The 25375-nt window shown below is 29.4% G+C and overlaps 2 protein-coding genes, 1 long non-coding RNA gene and 1 other non-coding gene across 5 annotated transcripts; 2 read left to right on the top strand and 2 right to left on the bottom strand.

The window, feature by feature from the left end:
• Positions 1–3818: 3818 nt before the first annotated feature.
• LOC114181136 lies at positions 3819–5588 on the top strand. Its single transcript, XR_003603754.1, has 3 exons — positions 3819–3920; positions 4027–4097; positions 5422–5588. It is a non-coding gene; the product is annotated as an uncharacterized LOC114181136 (long non-coding RNA).
• A 1104-nt stretch (positions 5589–6692) lies between these two features.
• Positions 6693–11666, top strand: LOC114181563 (protein DETOXIFICATION 16-like). Its single transcript, XM_028068042.1, has 8 exons — positions 6693–7029; positions 9029–9573; positions 9682–9768; positions 9905–9961; positions 10088–10326; positions 10556–10674; positions 10765–10851; positions 11436–11666. Exons 1-8 carry the CDS (start codon positions 6832–6834, stop codon positions 11508–11510), a joined length of 1407 nt encoding a protein of 468 aa, XP_027923843.1. The 5' UTR covers positions 6693–6831; the 3' UTR covers positions 11511–11666.
• Positions 11667–14206: 2540 nt separating this feature from the next.
• On the bottom strand, positions 14207–19083 carry LOC114182411 (cyclin-dependent kinase D-3-like). Of its 2 annotated transcripts, XR_003604082.1 has the most exons (8): positions 18645–19083; positions 17795–18093; positions 17604–17712; positions 16908–17033; positions 16195–16430; positions 15799–16110; positions 14931–15049; positions 14396–14504 (listed from the first exon to the last, which is right to left on the bottom strand). XR_003604082.1 is itself a non-coding variant. In XM_028069282.1 (7 exons), the coding sequence occupies exons 1-7, from the start codon at positions 18747–18749 to the stop codon at positions 15004–15006; spliced, it is 1233 nt and encodes a 410-aa protein (XP_027925083.1). In that variant the 5' UTR covers positions 18750–19083; the 3' UTR covers positions 14207–15003. The 2 variants fall into 2 exon arrangements, 1 of the variants encoding a protein (XP_027925083.1); XM_028069282.1 differs by having other exon boundaries at positions 14207–15049.
• A 1263-nt stretch (positions 19084–20346) lies between these two features.
• Positions 20347–20420, bottom strand: TRNAK-CUU. Its single transcript has one exon. It is a non-coding gene; the product is annotated as a tRNA-Lys (tRNA).
• Positions 20421–25375: the final 4955 nt, after the last annotated feature.

Genomic DNA, 25375 nt, shown 5'->3' on the forward strand with positions numbered 1-25375 from the left:
CAAATATCATAGGCCATGACAGCCATAGCTGTTTCTTTGTTTCTTCTGTTATCTCCTCTTTGGATAACCCCATTCTCTCTTCCTCAACTACAGAGATCCTACTATGCTCACAGACTAATCAATATTTAGTTTTATTAGATTGTCAATAGCACATTGATTTGAAGAGTTCAAATGTAAGATGGAATTAAATAATAAATATATTTCAAGTGGATTACGACTTGTGGTTATAAAATAAAATTTATTTTACATGCAAAATATTGATAAAATATTTATTAATAATTTTTTATCTTTGTTATATATTTTATTATCAAATTTTGTTATATTCCTAAAATATTATAAAATGATATTAATTAATTTATTATGATATAACTCTTTATTATTATATTTTATTATATCTTTATAATATTACGATAGAATAATTTATTATCTAACATAATCAAGATATTGCAATATAATAATTTATTATCTAATTTATAACTATATATAAAGGGAATTCTCTTTTTTGTGTCCACGTTTCATAATTTCAACTTTACCTTTTACAATTTAATTATTTATGAAATTTTTAAAAATTAACGGTTACTTTTACAAGTTTTTATAAAACTATTTACTTATCTCCTTCTTCTTTTTTCTCCTACTATTCATCAACAATTATTTTTCTCATATTTTCTCCATGCATTTCACTTTAATTTTTATAAATATACTTTTATTTTGTTCATTAACTTAATAACATTATAATATCATTAATTATTAATATAATTCAAAAAATTCATACACACAGGCGCTATCGCGCCTGTGTTTACGCTAGTATTTTATATAATAATTATATTTAAAATATAGTATTTTTTATTTTATTAATGATAATGAGTAAGAAATTTTATAAACAAAAAAATGATGTAAGATTTAATAAAAAAATATAATATTAATGAAATTTGAGTTCAAAATTACAATAGGATAGAATATGATATTTTAAGTGGATTATGACTTATAATTATAAAATAAAATTTATTTTACTTGCAAGATATTTGTCAACATCCAATTTTATCTGGAGAAATAAAATATACTTTCAAAATTAAAAAAATAATAATGCAAAAAGTAAAAAAAAAGGTGAAATGAAGTTTATAAAAAAATTTAAAAATTTGAAAGAAAATTAACTAGTTAAATTAATAATAAAAAAGAAAGCATAATACATTATTTTAACCCATTTTAGACTCTCTCTTTTTCTATCCACATCTCCTCTTTCTTTTATTCGCACCATTCCAAAATCTCTCCAATCTCACGACCCGACATCACTCCTCACATCAATATCATCTTTTTTTACTTTTTTCTTTCTTTTCTTTTCTCTCTCTCACATCCGTGGACCCACACACTCTCACACACATCACTCATTCACTCTCTCACTTACATTATTCAGGTAACACACTTTACTCTCTTGTCTTCTAACACACATTCAATATGCTTCAACACCTATAGCTTTTTTTTTCATTATGATACACTTTTTGGTGTGATGAACACGTATCACGTCACATCTAAATTCAAATTTTTCATTCTTCCAACCAACAGTCACAGTAAACAAACCCATCAACACACACGCAACTACCAACAACCTCAATCATCATTTTTCTCTCCATCGATACAATTGACCGAACCAACACCAATCTTTCCTTCTTCGTTTTTTCCACCATCCACTAAATCTCAATCACATTCACAAATTCCAGGCTCACACACCAACATATCCATTATACACTATCAACCAACACCATTTCCTTCGCCTCTCCCATTCCCGATTATCATCCATTCACCATCGGGTCCCTCCAACATTTCCAGAATACACTACAAACCAACACAGAGGAAAAGAAAAACAAAAGGAGGAGAAAGCTATGTACACACAATTATAGCATGGATCACTAAGGTCTTTTAAGGGTTATAACGTGGTTGGATTGTCAAGAAAGCATGGTTTTTCAAGATAAACAAAACTCGCTGATAAAGAAATTTTATCTGTATACACATGACATAAGTTTTTTTCTTCCTTTCCCAACCTTGTTTGGCATTTTTTCTTCCTTTCACTAATTTGTTTTCAAACTTTTCTTGATAACACATATCATATAACTTAAATTACTCACTAACTTTCACAAAATTAATTCATTTTACCATATAAATTCATTCAAAAAAACACATATTTATGCTTTCAACTTCACACAAATTCATCTTCACACTCTTTTCTTAAAAAAAACACACCCCTGATAGAATGATCAATTGGGTTTTAAAATTTATGAGTCATTTTAAAAGATAGATTATTTCACTTCCATATATATAATTCTTGAGTTAAGATATGTTTTAGTAATAATTTATTATCTAAAAGAAATTTACTGATATACATAGACATGATATCAAATATTTTTTTTCTTTCATTCATATTAATTATTGATTATTGATAAGAAAACATGATACACTGCACTCCAATATTTAATATTGAAACATACAATATAAGTCTGTTGGTTAATTTTAATTTTCTTAAACTTATTAAAATTACATTGTACATAACAACAATTTTATTAGTATATTTTCGTCCCCATTTATTTTTTCCATGCACATGTAGACATATATGATCACATCTTGTATTTTTTGGCCAACAAGTGTGAGGTGGTCACAGATGTTTTGGTTTTTTCCAATTCTCTTCAATATGCCACATATTTTGGACAATGCTTTTGTTTCCCTTTTCAAGGTTACCATGTCCAATCATATAAATCTCTCTGTTTGATAAAGTTAGTAAAAATTTCACTATATTTTCATAAATTAAAAATAGCCTTAATTTTATAATGGACTTTTGTCATTTAGCCATTTCTCTTTCACACCTCTGTCTATTTCAATGCGAGGAGTGATAAAATAAAAAAGAGGGAAGATATAAATAATGCTATACTTTCTTTTATTTGATTAAGTGAAAAATAAAATAAAAATCTTCAAAATTGAACTTGCATGCGGTAATAAATATGAGTACCTTTGAACTAAGAGTACTTTCATTATTATATATTTATATTATTATTATTATTATTATTTATATACATCTTTACCAAAATTATTTCGATAAATTTATTCGTAAATACTATATTAAATTTTTGAAAATTAAGTTATTTTACGTGTATCACTACAAAAAAAAATATTCATATATACATAATAAAATTAGTCATTAATTTTGGTAATTATGTATCAATAATAGTTATAATATGATTTTAAAAAAGTTTAAAACGTTAAATAAAACTTGTTTAAAATACTTCAAAATATTTAATAATATAATATAACTTGTTTAACATACTTTACAACATTTAATAATATCATTATAACGTGTAATATAACTTGTTTAAATATTTAATAGTAACATTAATAATTTTTTGAAATTGATTAAAATAGTTTAAAACATTTAATAATAACATTATATTTTGTTGAAAATAGTTTGAAAATTTAATAATAGCATTATAATTAGTTGACTCTTTGAAATCTTTTTTAAACATTTAATATAATTACATTACATCTAATATAACTTGTTTAAAATAGTTTTAAATATTTAATCATAAATGAAAAATTTCTAATATTCTATAAACACAATTTCGTCATAAATAATTTTCGAGAAGTAAGTGAAACATTGACGGAAGGATGTAGTAATTATATTTTACACTAATAATTGTTGAGATATTTTGTAGAGCACCTCTGTAAGGCCCTGCTCCTTTATTTTAAGGGTTGTCCCAATCTTGTGGGTCTAAGGGCTGGCCCAAAGGGGGAGGATCAGACCTAATTTGCCCCAACCCTAACCTTGTGCTCTTTTTCGTAAATAGAAACCTTGTGCTCCCTTGAGCTGCAGCCGTCACCTCTGTTAGGGTTTGGAATCACCATAGCTAAGCGAGCTCAATCTCGTTCTTCCACTCCGCGTAAGTCCCTCCCAACTCGAGCTCTGTCCATTTCGTTTCTTCTATGTGCTTTCCGCTAGGGCTTGTCCTAGGAGACTCGTTCTAACCTTGTCCCACTGGTTTTCAGCTCTCAAAGTTACTCCTCGAACTATTGTTTTCCACCGTTCGAGTATCGGAGCTCTAGCTAACATTTCCCAGGTACGGGAAGCTAGACTATTCATTTGTGTATGATAAAGTGTGTGGTTTGTTTCATCTGTTGTGTGCATAAGACAATATTGAATGTATATGGAATCGTGTTTGAATGATTGGTATGGGAGTGTACTGTTTCTAGATTTGCAGATGTCAAACAGTGGGAGGAACCTGTTATTTTCGCCCAGGTGAGCTCATCTCGCCTAAGCGAGATTCACAGGTCCTTGCCCATGAGTTTTTTCTCGAATACTCACCTAGGCGAGTGAATTGTGTTTTGAGCGAAAGACCATCTCGCTCAGACGAGATGACCTCGTCTAAGCGAGCCTTCGCGAAACTCCCAGGCCTATTGACGCAGTCTCGCCTAAGCGAGAGCCTGCTGCTTGAGCGAGGGCACTCCCCTCGCCTGAGCGAAGGCCTCTGGCTTGAGCGAGACCCGCTGCAGGTCGCACTGTTTTTCCCTGTTTGGTGGCTGTGAACTGTTTGTGGTATGGTTCTACCCTAATTAAAGTATGAGACTTGTGAAACGCATGGAAATTTGTGGTTATTAAACTGTATGCATGATTTTGGTATGAGATGGGTATGGAACTTAAACGAGATGGTTGGTACAAAAGGGACATGGTTGTGGTGTGATGATACAAATTTGTATTCGTGCTCCAGGAAGAGTGAGATGGTATTGATTCCATCGTGGTATATGAATGAGTGTGATTTATAAAGGTTGACCTGAGGTTATATGCATGATGAGTATTCCTTTGTTGTTGATTATGATGTGATCCGTGTCAGTGCATAATTCTTTGGATTCTCTAGGTGAGACTTTTCAGGGTCGTGCTTCAGTGGTCAGGACGTAATTCCATGGCCCCTGTTAGTGGGTGTCCATGGTGGTGCCCCATCTGTATAACTGGGTAAGGATTAAAGGTAAGGTTGCATCCTGACACTCTAAGAAGTCGGTTAGCCTCATCTAGAGCAGACTGACTCCTGTGGTGAGAGTAGCAGGAGGCCTGAAATTCATTCAAGGCTAACCTTGTGTGTGAGGGAATTGATTCATTGTAACACTTGTAACACATAGCTCGGGGGTGAGCAGAGGTATCCACCACAACTGTAAGCATCCGCTGAATCCGACCAAGTTATACGTATCCGGATGAGTCGAGTCATGTCTTAGTGTATTGTCTGAGGAGTCATAACATGCTTGATTGAGATGTGTATATGAGATTGTGAGAATATGTCTGATTGTATGGATGAAGTCTTTTGTGCTCTAGCTTACCATACTTTCATTGTTGTGTGTTCTGTTGTGTGATACTCTCTCTTGCGATGATCATCAACTTGTTGATGTGAGCAGATGCGAGAAACACCTGCGGGCAACAGGGAGATGATGGTTCCGCTGCATAATCTGCATGGCTGGATCTTAGTTTCTTTGGGCTTTCTTTAGGGCTTTGTCCCAGGTATTGCGATAAGCTTTATAACTCTACTTGTATTTGTTAGACTTTTCAACCTTTTTGCTTTTGGCATCATGGTGTGCCTAGTTTTGTAGGGGTTAGGTTAAGGACCCCAAAACTGCGTTGTTGTACTATTTGTGTGTGACGTTTCTTTAATTACGTTTATTAATTAAATGGGACGTTACAACCTCTAACAGTATAAACAACTCAAATATAATTCTAAAATACGTACAAACATTAAATAAATCTAACAAAATTTGATTAAAATGACTAAATCCATATATTTTAAAAAATGAAGAACTAAATTGATTTAATAATTTAAAATGGACTAATTTCAAAATTTACTAAAAATTAAGACAAAAAATATATTTAACCCTTATACTATTTAATTGAGTTATTAAATGGATGTGTTTTTTTTTATTCATTTTCCAACTCACCTGTGCCACCGCAGCATTTTCGAAAAAAGTAGAGCCACGAACCCGCTTTTCCATGAAGCCACGATTCCATGCAAATAACCAAAAAGCTGTTTTTTTTCTCGGAAAATTACCTATTGACAAATTTTTTTTTGACAAAGTTAACAAAGTTTCTAAAAATGGAATTAACAAACTTAAATTTTTATTTTTTAATTAAAATAAAATAATAAAATAATATTTTTTTACCTAAATAAGTAAGTTTGTCAAAAACTTTGTTAAAAAACTTTGTCAACCAATAATAGCCCTTTTTTCTCTGCTCTCAAAAAGTTTCTGAAGATGCCGATTTCTAAATTTAAGGCTTTCGAATAAAAACATACAGCAATTAATGTATGAGGTATTCTTCAAAAAAAAATATATTTTTAATTAAACAATAATGCTTTGACTCGTCTTTTCATTACTTTAACTCATATTTTAATCATTTTTAAATCATCGTATTACATTATTAAACAAAATCAAAATAAATAATTAAAAAAATAGATTAAATTATCAATATCCATAAAAAATTGTTACTCCTTTTTATCTTTTACAGAAGTTTAGATTTAACGGATGATACTCCCCTTTAAGACCAAAAACGCTATCACGATTCAACAAAAGATTATTGTAAAATCTGAAATTTCAGATGACTTATTAAGTATTTGTACTCACGAAGTTGTACAGAGTCCTGAAAGTAAACAGAACATTAATGTTATTAATTAATGTATTGACATCACAATTTAATAAAAGCAAATATTTATTAATTTCTGAGGATACGAGAATTCCGTGTTTCTCTCTCAGTACATAAATAATGTTGTGTTGGGGAAAGTAGTATTATTGTTGTGTGAGAGAGTGGAGAAAGAGAGAATGGGGTTATGGAAAAAGGAGATAACAGAAGAATCAAAGAAGCAGCTATGGCTGGCAGGTCCTATGATATTTGTGTGTGTGTTTCAGTTCAGTTTACAACTAATCTCTCTTATGTTTGTAGGTCATTTGAATGAGTTGTTTCTGGCTTCTGTGTCTCTCTCTACTTCAATTGTAAATGCTACTGGTTACAATGTTATGGTAAGTTTCCACCATTTTTTCTCTGTTATACTTTACCAACTTGTTGCAGAATCTACTCTGATATCAGATTTACACATGCATATGTCATATATGGAACTCTTCTTTCTCAGCCACCATTTTAGTTTGCAGTGTATTCTGTCTCTGTTGAGTTTTCATGTTTTTATTTTTGTTGTGTTTTCAAGATACATCATCGATGATGGTTACTCGTTTTAAAATTTTAAAATATATTAAAAAGTCCATTAAAGAATCTATGCTCATCCTATTATCAATTATATGTGTCCTCAAACACCACTTCTTTTTGCAATTATAGATTTACACAAGTTGCTAAGAATCTGGGTCACTTCATGAATGTGAGTTTGATTTTATTCGGAGAGGTCACTTTTCCTATTTTAGATAATAATGATATGATTTTCATTTTCTCACTTCCAACTTTTGTTCTCTGACATGATTTAGGATAATTTATTGATTAAGGAATTATTATCTTTTTCTTTGATAATATTAATGGTCTATATTAAATCCGATTAGGAAATAAAGGTTAAGAATCAAAGAGGGAAGTTACAGTATAATTTTCCTTTCATTTTACTTTCTTTTTAACTAAGTAAATAAATATAAAGATAAATAATTTTTTTAATTTTAATAAATTCTTATATTTTTTTAATTTTGTTATTTTTATTTCTACTTGCTGTAAATAGTAAAAAAGCAATTGTAATTTTAAAATTTTAGTATAAATCTTTCAAAACAATTCACCGCTAAACAAATAAAGAGAATAATTTGAATTACAGAAATCGAGTAAAACTGTAATTATTATTATTATTATTATTAACTCCTGTAATTTTTAGGTTGGTGTTTGTTGAAAACTCAAACATGTTATTAATGTCTTGTTGCTAATAAGAATGTCTATTTCCAATAAGAATGTATGTTTTCTAGGTTGTTCTCGTTAACTAGTCCAACACCGTTTCCCTATTTTGATGTGCATAATTATTAAGGTTGTCTCCGGGTTGATTTCTTTATTAAAAAAAGAAGAACAATAAACTTGGTTAATGTACATAGATTGTTTTAATTTAGGGTTTGACATCTCAAACGAAATCAAATTAAATTTCAATTAATCTTACAAAGAATATAATACTTTAATTTTATGATATTAAAAACTAATAAGTATATAAGTTCAAATACACACAGGAGTGTAAATAAAATAGAAATAATGATATTTTAACCAACTTTTAATCCATCATTTCAATTATTTCTTAATTATCTATTTTTATTTTCTTTTTGTAATGGTATGATGTGATGATCTAAGGATGATTGAAGTAAGGATGATTAAAGTGGTGAATAAAAAATTGGTCAAAAAAAGTCAGTCAAAATATCATTATACAAAAAATATACCAGCAATAGTTTGATGTTAGTCTTTCTAAAATTTAAAATTGGGATGTTTTGTATGAATCTTGACAAATTTTATGAATTTGATATGACCTCTACTTACATACATGGCTGGACTGAGTTTGTAAATAGGAAAAGAACTTTTATGTAACTTAAATTGCTATAGATATTCATCAACTCATATTCATATTTTTAACCTAAAACTTATAGATTTCTTTTATATATTGTTCATATTAATATTTTTTTTCCTCATAAACTTCCAATTTCACACTTAAATTCTTTACATTATTAATTTAAATTTGTTACATTTCAATTTGATTTAATATAATGAGTAATTCCTCTACTGTCAAATAGAATAACACATATTTTATATCATCTATTATAAGGAAAAATGTTATTTGATACTATTTAACAACTTATATAAAGGTAAAATAGTCTTAACAAGTTAATTTCTATAATTTTAGAAGAGAAAGTAAATAATAGTGAAAGATAATGTCAGATGGTAATAAAAAAAGAATGGTATCAAAAATCAATGTCCTTATCATTATTATCATGTACTTTTTCTTCATCTCATATATAATGTTAATCTTTTTTCCTAATGTTGATGATTGACTTTGTTTAGATGGGTCTGTCAAGTGCATTGGACACATTTTGTGGCCAAGCATATGGAGCAAAGCAATATCAAATGGTTGGTGTGCACACCCAAGGAGCCATGGTGGTTCTCATCCTTGTCAGTATTCCAATGTCCATTATCTGGGTATTCTTAGAGCCTATTCTAATCCTTCTTCATCAAAACAAAGAAGTTGCAGCACTAGCTCAACTTTATGCCAGATATTTGATCCCAAGTCTTTCTGCCAATGCTCTTCTTCGCTGCATTACTAAGTTCCTACAAACCCAAAACATAGTCTTTCCTATGGTCCTAGCCACTGGCTTAACTAGCTTGTTGCACTTGCTTCTCTGTTGGCTTTTCATTCAAAAACTTGATTACGGTATTAAAGGATCTGCCATTGCTATTTGCATTTCAAATTGGTTTAACACCATAATCTTTGCACTTTACATTCGATTATCCCCTTCATGCAAACAAACTTGGACTGGCTTCTCTAAGGAATCACTGCATAACATCCCAAAATTTCTCAGACTTGCTCTTCCTTCAGCTGTCATGGTGTGGTATGATCTTGTTTTCTGAACCACAACTTTCTTTTATAGAATATATCAACTTGCATTGTATCATTATGTTGCAGCTTAATTATGTTATATTGTATCATTATGTTGCAGCTTAGAATCATGGACGTTTGAAATAATTGTGATCTTGTCGGGTGCTCTTGCTAATGCGAAATTGGAAACTTCAGTTCTTTCTATATGGTTAGTTTTTCTGTTGATATCTGAAGTGCTAAGCTACTCTATGTTCTAGATACTGTACAACAATATGTTATTATATTTTTGAAACCCCACTTTATTCCCTTCTTAATGATCAACTATATTTCTTTTTTCACCCCAGTCTTAACACAACTGGTATATTTTGGATGATACCATTTGGAGTTAGTGTTGCTGGAAGGTTAGTCTTTCTTACAAAACTGCACTATTTATATTATTATATTCATTAGTTTTCAATACATGTTAAAAAATGTGTATGTTATTACAATCTATGTAATGATGCGGTCACATGTTACCTTTTAAACAGTACAAGGATCTCAAATGAATTAGGGGCTGGTAAACCAAAAGCTGCATATTTAGCAGTTAAAGTCACCATGTTCTTGGCCCTTTTGGTGGGGCTTGTGGAATTTTCAGTGCTAATGTCGTTATGGAAAGTTTGGGGGCGTGTTTTTACCAATGTGCATGAAGTGCTCACATATGTGATTTCCATGATGCCAATTGTTGCAAGTGCTGCCTTTGTAGATTCAATTCAAACAGCATTTCAAGGTATTCAATAAGTTCATTCAATTCAAAAATTCCATTTTTCGCTTCCAGTATTCATTGAATATTCAGGAATTGGATTAAACTGGTTCAAGGAAAACAAAGTAATCTCATCCAATGCCATCATTTCTCTTACTTATTACCATCATATTATTAACTCAATCTCATTTAAAGCGATCTATACTTTTACAGAATCAAATTATAGAACGTGAACTTTTTCACTAATTGTGAACAGGTGTTGCTAGAGGATGTGGTTGGCAGAAACTTGGTGCATTTATCAATCTAGGATCTTATTATATTTTAGGTCTTCCTTTTTCGGTTGTCTCAGCTTTTGTATTCCACATGAAAGGACAGGTAAAATTGATCATTAAACTCTTGAGAAAAGATCTTAAAGTAAATATTAAAACTAACAAATATTAATGTGTTGATTCTTTGTGAGTACAGGGGCTATATTTAGGGATTGTATTAGCACTAACTGTGCAAGTGGTGTGTTTTCTTCTGGTCACGTTACGCGCCAATTGGGAGAAAGAAGTAAGTTGTCGTATCTTCAACTCAGTATTGTTATCAATTATGGATACTATGTTAAGAATTCGAGTTTAAGCCTAATTCAACTATACAAAATCGGCTTTCAAGGTAAGGTGAAGTTCGTACCCCACTTATATATCATGAAATTGTTTTATCTCTAGTCGATATGGAACTTCCAACAGACTACTGAGAGATAGAAATTTGATGCTGAAAAAACTTGAATGATTGCTCATCGGGAAAATCTTACGAAAGATAGAGTTAAGTAATGAGACAAGACCAAGGAGAAAATTCTTATACATACTCCTAAAAGATGAAAATTTTTACACCTTTAGATAGATATTGCTATCTCTTAGAATGTGCTCTATCTCTAAAAGTTGTGATGTCTTACTATGAAGCAAGTGTGTTGCAATGTCATATATTGAAGCAAATATTACTGGTCAATTATGCATCTTATTGATATTAGGAAAACTTTAAGAAAAAAAATATGTAATTTAAGATAAATTTAAGGTAACTAATTAAACTAATTAGTTTTCTTAATTTGATTCTTTGGCAGTTGTTCCTTAACTAATAGGAGTTTGATAATTGTTCAGGCAAAAAAGGCAGCAGCAAGAGTAGGAGGCAATGGAGTCCAAATTGAAGACCAAAATGTTCATACTTCTTCATAGTTCAACAAACCTTGTTCTAAGTAGAGCACTTACCTTGAAAAATTAATGTTGCTTAATTATATGAATCTCAAACTTAGCATCAATGTACTCATAGCACAACCACAATTACCTTTGCAGCACAGACTGCCAAAACAATAACCATGAGTTTTTTGAGAAGCTATGATTCAATTTCTTTTAATATATATTTTGTTGCAAGAAAATAAAATAAAATAAAATGTTTGAAGAAAAAAGAAAGTGAGTAAAAATTATATTCATTTGCTGAGAAGAAAGTAACATTAAAATGAAAAAAATGTGAATCATAGTATCATTGTCTATTTTGGATGATACCCTTTGGATCAGTGCTGCAACAAGTAAGGTTAACCTAAGGTTTTGTTGGGATTGTTTATATTATATTAATTATGCAAACACATATGACTATTCATGTTACCTCTCAAACAATACAAGGATCTGAAATAAATTAGGGACTAGTAGACCAAAAGTTGCATATTTAGCTATTAAAGTCATTATGTGTTATGGTCTTTTTGGTGGGGATTTATGCAATTTTTTGTCCTTATGTCGTTATGGAAACTTTTGTGGCATTATTTTACCAATGTGCATAGTACTCACATATGTGATTACATGATGTCAATTGTTGCAATTTTTGTCATTGTAGATTCAATTCAAACAAGTTTTCAAGGTATTGAATAAATTGATTCAATAATGAGATTTATTACACTATTTTTCACTTTAGGCAACCGATACAAAATGTGTTCTTATTAAAAAAGTGTGGCCTAAATTTTAGACAACAATTTTGTAGACGTGAAAAACATGACTCTGAAACTTAGGATATTGATATAATTTTTTTACCAAGGTCACACAATTTAAAAAATCATTGTCTTATAGTATTAGAATATACACACATTTTTTAACGTTGTTTATTATTTATAGACATCAATTTCGTAATATTATAATATGTCACACATTTTTAAATGTCATTTATTATTTATAGACAATACATTTTTAAATTTTGTTGTTTTTTTATAAACAACATATTTTAAAATTATTTGTGGTATTTAAATATTGAAAAATGTTTTAGAACTTAATCAATGATTAAACATCTTAAAGATTTGATTCTATACATACATTGTAATCACTTGGTCATTCCAAATAATTTTTTCCTGGTATAAATTTTTGTGCTAAAACTTGTCTTTGACTTGTGAGTTTGTGATATAAATGTTTTGGTTATGTTATAAATATATAGTGTAGAAGAGTACTGCATTGCGTTAAGTAGATGAAATTCGACCTTAATAAATTATTGCTCTGAACAGTAACATAACTTTATTTAATAATTTTATACGTTTTGTATTTAAAATCAGCAATATTACGAAATTTGAATTAGACAGTATTTATATTCTTATTCTGAATTAATAAAAATACAGTTAATTAAACACATGCAAATCCCATGAAAAATAATACTCAAACTTCCCAAATTACTTACACTGTGACTTAGCCAAAAATTAACATATTCAACTATTTTTTTCTAAATTTATTTTTTATTTCATTTTATCAGTAGTAACGCAATAGTTAAAATAGTTTCTCTATAGTGAATTTTTTTTGTGAAAAATGGAATGTGCAGTGAGAACAAATAATTATATAATACCTTACAATTATAATTTCTAGAAATTTAGGTGTTGTAATTTGCTGTTACAATGTTATATATTTTATGAAGATTATATTTTTTTTCTTTATAAAAATATTATAAACCACTTTTTATCCTATAAAAACATTTTCTCCATCGAGGTGTTATTATTAGAACTGTCAAAATAGATTGAAATCCGCAAACCAATCCGACCCAACACAGATTCGGAGCAGATTGGATTGAAATTTTTCTATAAATTTCAATTCGGTTTGATTTTTTATTCGACTCACTTAGAATCTGACTCACCAACCTGCAAATAAAGGATTACACAAGTATTTTTTGTTAAATTGAACTTTGCATTTAGGTCAGGTTATATTGTTATTTAACCAACACATAAATAATTTAGTATTTTTGTGATTTTAGTTTGTATTTAGATTATATTGAAGTTTATTTAGATTTTAATTATAATTTAATTTTAACTGAAAAAAAATTAAAAAATTATATTTTTTTTAATTGAGTCTGTAAGCCAACTCGTTTAACCCACTAACCCGTAGTGGACCAAGTTGGATTCAAATTTTTTTACTCGCTAATAAATGAACCGGATTAAATTAACTCATTGAATGATCAACCTGTAATAGGTCAAACCGAACCAGACTAAGTTATTATTTTGACAAATTCTAGTTATTATCCGTACCATTTCTATTAAAAGTCCTATATTGAACAGAATAATTACTTGATACAGTAATTAATTTGGAGACTCTTTCATCTCATAGATTGGTCTTCTCTCCTTATCATCAAGTCCTCACAACCTTCCACACTTAAGTGGTTATAGATAACAACATTAGTACATGATAAGAACATACGTAGTCAATTATTTATAATAATAAAATCACGTAAACAGTTCTTAAATATTGAGAGAAAGTCAATAAATTTTCTAACGTTACCAATTAAAGGTAACATTAAAGGGGTTTTTTTATTTATTTTCGTATGAAGAATGTCAATGCAACATATATATTTTTCAGTTTCCAAGGCCTGGGTTGATGAATTTAATGTTACAGCACAAGTTAAACGACACGTGTTTAAGGAAACAATTGTTGTTCTTTCCTTACTTTCTGAAACAACTATCGAAAAACAATACATTTTTCTTTACAAAATTAATTTGCACACAAACATGCATGACAGCATCTCCATCTAAAACTGGTATAAGAAACATCAACAATGCTTTAAGAATGAAAACTATATAAGACAGTAGTAAATTAGCACACACTGAAATGAAAGTTCAAATCATTAGCTTGTTAAACAAAAATTAAACCAAGGTTCTGCACAAACACAGCACTCCAGAAGAGCATGCATTCAGCCAAAATCAACCACGATGTCTACAAAGAAAAAAATTGATCAGTGCAAAACCCCCCAAGAAAATACATATTATACACTTTGAGTGTAAACAATAATTTCTCTTTATGTTGAATAACAAATCAATGTTAACATCCAGTTTTCCCCACCATTACTTTGTGAAGCGTGAGGCAAGGGCTCAAGAAAAAGCCCTCAACCAAGCATCAAGCATCCATGAAGAGATACAAGTTCTGTTGAATGCTGAGAACAAAAAATTCAGAGCAAAGGGACCCAAAGAGTACGGTTACTTATTTTTTTAATCTATGATAGTTACTTTCAACTCTCTTGAAACTACTATATAAGTGAGATGCTTGTTAATCCGCTCTCACTGCTACGTTCTTCTTCCTTTTAAAATCAACATAATCATAGTAGCTTCATGCAGACAGAGAGAGAAGGAAGGAATGACATACAACCGAAGCTGATACGCAGTGTTTTTTCTCAATGTACTGATGCAACCACCATTAGAATATTTCATCCAGGTTGCTAAAATTCTAGATCTAACTTTCTTTTTAAATGTGATCTGTCAGCACTGCAGAACAAGAGATAAAATTAATCAATTATATAGCACTACAAATTGAAAGACAAAAATTTGGCACACACTTTCATTATTCAACTCTGATAGAAAAAATGAGATTTCATTCTACCCTTCCCTTCCCCTGTTAAGCTTCTCATGAGACTCGCATAGAATAAAAATATTTAACACCTCACTCACACTAACAGCAATTTGGGTCTCCAACATCCTAGTCATGCAGAAGGTTGAGAATCAGCATGGTTGCAAAAGTCAGGTGTAAGTTGCCACATAAGCAGTTTAGCACAGAAATAAGGTGTAACAACTGGAGTGTAGATTCTTTACTGGATTTTTTGGTGTTATCATCTGCTGAACATTTAAAATACACTGATATTGATATATTAAAATTCTTTTTAATATATTTTAAAACATCAAAACAATGTTCATCAATGTATTTTGAAGGCATAGCAGAATAACAGCACAAAAAAAAAAACAGCAAAGAATCCACATCTAACAACTGATAGCATTGTTGCTTTCACATAGATCTCTCTATCATTTAAATTTAGCACAATTTATTAACTCCACACTCTACCTAGAGATTCAATTTTATACTATTTAACATAGTATATATAATATATATATATATATATATATATATGTATATATAATATACATATATATATATATATATATAGAGAGAGAGAGAGAGAGAGCCTTGATTACAAACTATTAGGCCATTTTGAAATGATAGGAGGGTCAACATGGTTTACCTGGTAATTGTAGGTCTATTTGGAGGTTTCAATCCAAAAAGAGAAAAATCTAGGGACATTGGAACTGGCTCATTTTTGCCAGTATTATCACCAGCTGCCTGTCTGACACTAACACTGTCATCAAACTTATCTCCTTGCAAAGAATTGCCTTCAGACCCATCACGCCCTGGCATTACTCTCCTAGACTTTCTAGGAGGTGACAAGACAGTAGGACCTTCGTTTGAAATGGCATCCGAAGCCTTAGATTCCTTCTTAGGGGCAGGTCTTGGAAGTTTAACAGGATCTGTGGGCAGAGGTGCAGAAGAGAAGTACCTAAAATGGAAGGGGAGAGATTAAAATCGGGGAACGAGAAAGGAAAGAAACTATTTTGCTTAAGAGAATGATTATGGTACATACCTGTGCTCTAATGCCTGCTGCACTGAAATTCTGGCTTTTGGATCATAGGTAAACATCTTTGACAACAAATCCAGAGCATCGTCACTTGCCATTGGAAACAAAGAACGCAAAGGTGGAGAAAGAACATGTTGATATTCAACATAATCAGGTAGGTAGATCATATCGGGCCACTGAGAAGAAGATGGAGTTCCAAATGCTGCGAAAATTTTTCCTAATTGATCAATATCACTTGAACCCTACCAAATCACAAACACAAACTCATGAAATCACCAGAAGAAGGATAGCTAAGTACACAAAAACAATACACACTTTGAAATTAAAAAGTAAAACAGTGACATAAAAATTTATCAGAACAGGAATAACATGGAAGCAAAAGTTAGTGGTCAATAATGTAGATAAGCACCATACCCAACAGCTTCTGAGCAGTAAAACAGTTTCTAAAGGTTTTTTATTCAGAGTGCAATTTGAACTAAAAGATGAAGTCATATAGTTAATATCATACACACACAAAAAAAAGGTTTAATAGTTTCTCATGCAAATGGTCAAACGCTTAGAAAAAATCCATGTATTCCAGAATTTTCTTTATAGTTTAGACATAATTAAAAGTTCCCAAATACATTAGGGGTCTATTGAGTAATTTTTAACCTACAAAAACTGAACAGAAATCCAGTGCCTACTAGTTCATAATAATCACCATGACGATATTGGTTTACCTGCAGGAAGGGTCGACGAAGAAGAAGCTCAGCAAAAATACAGGCTGCAGCCCAAACATCTACCCCTGGACCATACTGCTTGGTACCAAATAATAGTTCAGGTGCTCTATACCACCTTGCAAATACCTATTCATGTATTAAATGTCAAAAGTGCATACCAATTAAGAGAAGTTCAAGGTACAAACATAAGAATGAAACATAATAAGTTCAACGGTACACAGAAGCTAACATCTAGAGGACGCAATAAAGACATGATATTCAAAAGAAACACTTTTGTTACGAAGAGGCTGATAAGTAAGCTGTTACTGATTCAACAAATTGTACTCCACTCTTCAGGAAATGAAATAGTTGTTTATCGCAGCTTGACTTAAATTGTGTGTTTTCATACAAATTTGAACTAAAGCATAATACAACATCAAACCTGATTATAAAATGTCTATGGCGGATTATTTTCCAATCATGCAAATTCCAACAACCATCCAAATTTTAGGAAAGTTTACTAGTTTAATCATAGAAGAATCTGAAGAAAGTGGAATAAGTAACAGATGATTTGAGTTTTATTTAAATTCACAATTTACTCAGAATGCTGATATTAATTAAAGAAAGCGGTCCAATTCCAAAGTCCTTCCTCTAGTTGTAAGGATTAATCTTGCATACTTAAAGGATTCACAAGATATTGTGCATAAAGAAGCAAACCTGATGAGTGAACCTACGATCTGGGCTTCCAAATACCCTAGCTAAACCAAAATCTGCAAGTTTCAGTTGTCCGTTAGATCCTATCAACAAGTTATTTGGCTTCATATCCCTGAAAATACATAACAAACCTCTCAGCTCAGAACTAAACGCAAGTAATGACTTAGAATGACCACATAAGTAACATAATCTACCTATGTAACACCCATTTCTTGTGGCAAACAGCAAGGCCTTTAAGTGTCATCTGAAGGTAAGATTTTATGTCACCGGGTGAAAGAACAATATTCCGGTCCCGTATAACAGCTTCAAGGTCTGTCTCCATGAAGGCAAACACAAGATGTAAATTCCCTTTATGTGGAAAGGCATCAATCAACTCAATAATGTTTGGATCTTTGAGCTCCTTAAGCAGTTTAATTTCTCTGAGAGCCGTAAAATTGACCCCTTCTTTCTGCTTGCCAAGCCGGATCTTCTTAATTGCCACAGTCTGCCCTGTCTGTTCATGCAATTAATACATCTTTATAAATTATAAGGACCACAAGATAACAACAATCATAATAACCGTACCATTGTAGTATCATCGTCATTATTAAATAAAAGGCCAGTTCATGAAAACGTGTGCAGCCATAATTCCACAATACAATCAAATAGTATCCATTGCAATAAAATCAAATAGTAGCCAGCCACCACCAACACAAAAACGAAAAATAAACGGAAACTGGAATACCCAATTGCAAGTTACCACAAAAACGCATAGTCTTACCAAATCAGTTTTTAAACAACTTTAAAATGCATACAGTCCCTTTCCACATTAAGGTTCTGGATGAAGACTTATTTCCTCTTACCCAAAGATTTCCTCAACCCAACCTTCAAGAGATTTCAACTACTTTTCCAAGTTCCAAACTTTCTTCAGACTCAATTCTCACAATCCATAGAAAAACATTTTTCCCTAAAAATACCCTCGTAATTTTGTTCAAAAACTGTTCTTTTACTTCTTTTTTCTTTACTTTAAAGAAGAGAACAAAGTTAAACATCCGAAAAAGTTACCTGCGTATCTATGGCTTTGTACACCACACCGTATGTACCTTCACCAAGAACCTCACGCTTGAGATACCTATCGGCTACTTTCTTGGACAGATCGTGTTCTGACATTTTTTTCCCCAAAATTGGCGGAGAAGATACAAAGAAACTATCAAACACAGCTGAAATTCAGCAACAAAATTGCGAATTTACAAGTGGGTCATCTAGAAATGGCTAGGGTTTCTGGTGGGGGAAATCGCAATCTACCTATTGCAGTTGAAATTCAACTGAAAAATTGAGAATAAACAAATGGGTCACTGGAAAAAGCCTCAATTAGAAGAGTGTTGTGTTGATAGTGTTTTACTCAGTGGTGGTGTGTGAGGGTAGAGAGAGAAATAGTGAAGAACAGCTATAGAGAAAGAAAAAAAGAGAGAGGGAGCGTTAGACAAGTGCAACGGCTACACTCCTAAACCCATTTTACTGAATAAAATAAATAATATAATAAACGCGCTTCGAGTTGTTTTATTTATTTATTCTTGACAATAAATACCTTTCTAGTTTCTCAAATTTATGGACAATAATTGATAGGTGTCTAATATTTAATTATTATTTTTTTCATTCGGATACATGAATAAATTTTTGTTTAACATTTAACTCTTTTTCGTAAGTTAGGACCCACATAATTTACATTATAAATTTTCGAAAATTAATGGTTTGTTTGGAATTTTGTTATCATAATACATTGTGATAGTTTATAATGGTTTCAAATGTAGAGGCTTGTGTCTTCCTATTCAATAATAATATTTAAGTATTTAGCTTAATTTGACATTTAGAAGAAAAATGGATTTTTTTTTAAGATGAGTAATGCTAGATGCTAAGATCATTGTGAGTAGTTCTCATTGGTTTAATGATTCTTCAAGTTTTTATGTTAAAAAGGGAATATCTTAACTATAATAATTCTATGTGCTACAATAAAAAGAGGTTTGAGGCAAGGTATCAAGAACATTAAAAAGTCTTTGAAATTTGTTTCATATGTGTCATTTATTGAGGGTATTTGTTAATTTTGCTTTTTTTTTATTATTTTGGTTAAGAATGAAGGAGTTATTTTCAATCATCCACCTCATGAATAACAATAATCACGATATGTTGTTATTTTAGTAGTATTTTGGAATGTTGCTAGAAGGATCAAGTGTTGCTATTAAAACTATGTTTATCAAGTAATATAAATATATTTTTTATGAATTACACATTATGAAAAAGTTATCATATTGAATAAAGAAATATCATACATGGAATTTGAGCCATAATTTGAACGTTAGGCATTCATTTCATTGAGTGTAAAAGCAATTGGAATAAAGAGAGAATGCATTCAAAATCAGATTCTCTCCAAACTTATTTTGAGGACATTTTTTTCACTGTGCTACAATTAATTACAGTGAAAATAAAGCTTGGAATTTTTTTTCGTTTTTTAAAATATGAGCCAATACAACCATTATTTATTTGTTGTGAAATCAAGGAGTTGGCATACATTCCATTACTTGAAAATTTTATTATAATTTTATTTTATTTTATTTTTTCATTTTTCGTTATACTAAAAAGTTATTAGTTGGGTCAAACAGTGAGTAATTGGGCCATTAGAGTAAAAACCAAACCCGGGCCAGATTTTAGCTTCAGAAAGTAAAAAAAAAATCTGCATAACAAAAAAAAATTAAAAACATAATAAATTAAACGCCCACCGTGGGACTCGAACCCACGACCATCAAGGTTAAGAGCCTTGCGCTCTACCAACTGAGCTAGACGGGCTTTTGTTTTATTTAAAAATTATTACTTTAATGAAACAATAACTGGTGGGGTCATTATACTATTTAAATTTTGTAGTATTATCGTTTTCATCTCCTTCTTCCTTTTATTGTTTTTCACATTTTGTTATTTTTCTATATTATCTTCGTCAGTCAATTTCTTTTTCATCGAATCTAAAATAAAATTTTTGTTTTATATATAAATTTTAAATACTTTTAAGTTGTTTGATTTTTGTGATCTCAAAAATCTTATTGATCTAAAAAATAACATACAAATTAATTTAATACCGGAATAAAATTTAATTGCAATTGTTCATACATCTTTCATAATAATTTGTTATTCATTTCCAATTATTGCTTTAGAAGTATAATATTTGTTGAGTTCTTTAATAATTTCCCAATCATGAATTGTGTAGTTTATACAACCATTAACTTTAATTCAATTTTTTTATATTTGTTTGTTGTAACAGATGATTTTGAAATAAGATGTTTCTCTTCTAATTGGTCTTTTACAATTTTACAAATTTTTGTGAATGTTTTGATTTGCATATCTTTTCTACACATTTCAAATGACCATAATTTTAACATTCTTCGTTAACCCTCCAACAACATTTTGTTGTGTTTGTGATTATTTTTATTGCAATAAGGACAAGACGAAAAAAAAATGTATATTGTTGTTTTAATTGTATTTGTTATGTAATTTTTGACTTTTGAAAACTTTTCTAGTGTAAAGTAAAGTAACTCCAATAATGAAGTCTTCTTTTATTAATTTGTAATTTGTGCTGGTCTTTTTTAAGACATGTATCATTTTTGTCAAAGTAACTATGAATAGTTTTTTTTTTTGTGTTTTTCAAATGTTTTATATTCCTTGATGAGTCAAGATTTTCTACTATTTTTTTTTATTGTTCTCAGCTGAGTATTAAAAAATCATTATGTTGACATTTAAAATATATTTTTAATATATTTTAAAAGGTCAAAATTAATGGTAATTGGTGTATTATGAAAATACAGTAAAAAAACAACACTAAAGAATCCAGCAAAGAATCCAAATTCTTCCTTGACCCTATTATCAAGATTTTCTCTCTAAACTCATTACCTAATAATTATCTTATTAGTTATATCATAAATGTGTGTAAATATTCCTTAATTATTTTTTACTCTTTTTATATTTTTGCAGCTCAAAGTCATTTATCAAATTTAACACTTGTATGCATAATATATTCTTGTTTATTACATATTCTCATATCAAATAGTCTTAATTTGTGTGTGTGTGACTTTAGGCTCACGATTTTAATCAGAATCATTTGTAAAACCCTAGATAACAAACATGATTCAACATTTGTCTTCCATCTTATTTTCCTTTTGCATATTTATTTGGCTCATGGTGAAATTTTAAAGTTGATCAATAATTGATTCTCTTGCATGACTTCTTATAAATCTAACACACTAGTGCATTAATCACCATTTTTGTCATGAAACCATAAAATGATGACTTAGGATAAATTTTTTTATCCTTCCATTATATAGTACCATAATAATAATGATAAATCTAGATAACATTGATGAGATTTAAACTTTTTAATATATATATATATATATATATATATATATATATATATATATATATATATATATATAAGATATATGTTACGTGAAAGTACTACGTTTAATTTTGTTAATAAGTTTTGTATTTAGAATAAAATGTGATTGAATATCCAATATTTACTATATATTAAATGAAAATATATCAGATAAATATTTTCAATGAGACCACATTGTATTTTATCATTAGCTCATTGTTAACGTTAATAGTATAATCTCATTTATTCTTCTCAACTCTAAGTCTCATTGTCTCTTTAAGCGATGGTTACATGTCCTCATTATCAATCAAGAATAACAAAATTGGAGTTAAATATTCAATTTTGATTTTTTTTATTTGACTCTATCCTTATAATATAACATCTAACCTCTTCTAAGTCAACCCTCTCATTCAAATTACTTTTCACTTTGATTACTTTTTAATTTAATCTATTTTTAAAAAAATAATAAATACAACAATAACATCATTATAATAATAACAAAATAATGGTACCATAAATATAATTATAATAACGTGGTTATTATGAAATTAATAAGGGAAAAAATTATATTAACTTATTTATCAAAAAATAAATTAAAATTAAGATCAATAAAAAATAATTAAGCGAAATTAAAAAAATCGAGGAAAAGAATCATTTAACCAAATATTCTACCTAAAAAGAAAAAAAAAATTTGAAGAAATGTTCCCCACGAAAATAACTTTCTGGGTTGTTTTAAAATTTTGTCAGGATAAAGTATTTGGGAGCATCATAAATTTTATATTTTTCAAAACAAATACTTCAAATATAATTTAAATTAATTCATAAACATTGCCTCGTAATAAAAATATATAAATTTCGAATCAATACAGAAATTTTGTAATGTATTTTGAATTATGTTTTTTGTAATGTATAAACGTAAAAAAAACAATCGTTGTACTAAAAAGTTATTAATTGGACGTAGTTGGGCCATTAGAGTAAATATCAAGCCCATTGGGCCAAACTTTAGCATGAAAACGTAAGAAATCCTACACGCCCACAAGGTTAAAAACCTTGCATTCTACCGATCGAACATGACAGACTTTTTTTTTGTATAGTAAAAAATAAATTTATTTTTCAATTAATTTTGAAAAATATCTTCCTGCACCCCATACTTCCTTCTACACCCCATATATTTTAAAATTTTAATTATAGTCCTATTATGTAATCCATAAATATTTAGAATTATATAATTTATAATTCAAAATTATATTACAGATTGGACAAATTATATTATGGATTACACATAAATTATAAAATCTGAAACTTACATTTCATTATTTTTATCGTTGATTCTGATATTCTTCCTCATCCTTTATATTATTCATACGATTGTGATTTTTCTATTTGTTTTAGTGAACACTTGTTAATGTGTTTTATAGTGCATGTAGAAGAAGATGGGGTGGGGTGAAGATGGAGATGAAGATGGGAGAAGATGGGGTGGAGTTGGAGGTGGAAGAAGAAGATAGGGTGGAGGTGGAGGTGGAGGTGGAAGAAGAAAGTATAGAAGTGTTGTGGGGGAAGAAGGGAGAAGAAGTGGAGGGCAAATTTGACTTCTTACTTTGCTTAGGGTGGTGCAGTAAAAAAAACATGGGGGCAGGAAGCAATTTCATAACTGTTTATTATCTTTTACATATAAAATAAAATATGGGTTAAATATGTTTTTGGTTCTTTAAGTTTGAGTGAATTTTGGAATTAGTCCCTTTTTGAAATTTTATACCAATTTAATCCTTCATCATTAGAGATATGTGAATTTAGTCTTTCTTACTAAATTTTGTCAAGTTTATTTGACATTTTAAACGCATTTTATGATAATATTTAACTTAACATTAAAGTGAAAATGTGTCAAACGGTGTAAACAATTCAAATACTATCATGAAATGCGCTTGAAACGTCAGATAAACTTAACAAAATTTTGTTAAAAAGACTAAATTCACGCATTTTTAAAGATGAATGACTAAATTGGTCAAAAGTTTTGAAGATAGACTAATTGCAAATTTCACTAAAACTTGAGGGACAAAAACATATTTAACCCATAAAATATTGATTATAGTATGATATTTTTCATAGATTAATATATATTTTAATCTAAATAAATAAATAAAATTACAATATCCTTGAATAACAATTCTATATTGATGTATTTTTGCTAGTAATATGCTATAAATTTTTATTATTTGATACATTTTATTATTATTACTAGCGGGAAAATAGATATTATATGTCTTTATACTTTTTATGAAAAAAAAAAGTGTGTGATTTGTAAGGTTTATGTTAGTTAGAGAAACTAGTTAATTTGTGTTGTTGATATATATCTAATTACCTATAGCATTTATAATATTTTTTAAAAGTTTTAAAATACAATCAAGGATAAAATATTATGTTTATGTTAGTTAAAGAAACTAATTAATTTGTGTGGTTGATATGTATCTAATTACATTTAACATTTATAATATTTTTTAAAAGTTTTAAAATATAATCAAGGTAAAATAAAATTATAAAATATGTGCGATTAAAATATAATACGAATTAATGTTTCTTACCAACTCAATGAACACGTCTTCCATATAAATAAAATGCATTTAGATGGATTTATAATTCTATAATATTTTTGCTGGTCTTACAACTTTTTTAATTAGTTGTAGTCTTTGATAAATTTTGAAAAAGAAATCATATCTAATGCGAACGTTGAGTTATAGATAGAAGTGTTATTGATTAAAATATTTCACTGATCATCTTTTATCAGTATAAAGAGTTTTAGGAACACTTTTAAAATTTAATCCTTAACCCACTTATCATAGGAGTTCAAGTTGAATAAAGAATGATATCGAATCAATATTAATAAAACTAATTTTAATAATTAAATATATTTAACATTATCGTTTTAAACTACGATAAAAAAATATATAAAAAGAAACTACATAGAATAATTTTACATTAACATACATCAGCAATAATCATTGATGTTAAAGTTATATAATATTTAAGAACTACAATTACTCAAAAAAAAAAAAAATCTCGACAAGAAAAAAAAAACGTAAATGGCACATAATTGATTTGCATGATTAGGGTTTAGGAGGGAGGAGTAAGTAAGAGAAGAATAAAGGTTGCAACAACTGGTGTTGGAAACAATTAAGATATGGGCACTTCTGAGTTACTCATTCAATAAGAACCTTCATATCATGTGAAAACTCTAACCATCTCTCTGCACTCACAATGCCATCAATTAAATACACTTTACCTACTCATCTTCACACACACTAATTCTAACATCACTCAACTAAACAAAATAATCATTAATTTGGAAATCCAAAACTTAACAAGACTAATAATGTCTTTGAGT

Source organism: Vigna unguiculata, chromosome 4 (genome assembly GCF_004118075.2).
Source record: "Vigna unguiculata cultivar IT97K-499-35 chromosome 4, ASM411807v1, whole genome shotgun sequence".
Classification (NCBI taxonomy): Eukaryota; Viridiplantae; Streptophyta; class Magnoliopsida; order Fabales; family Fabaceae; genus Vigna; species Vigna unguiculata.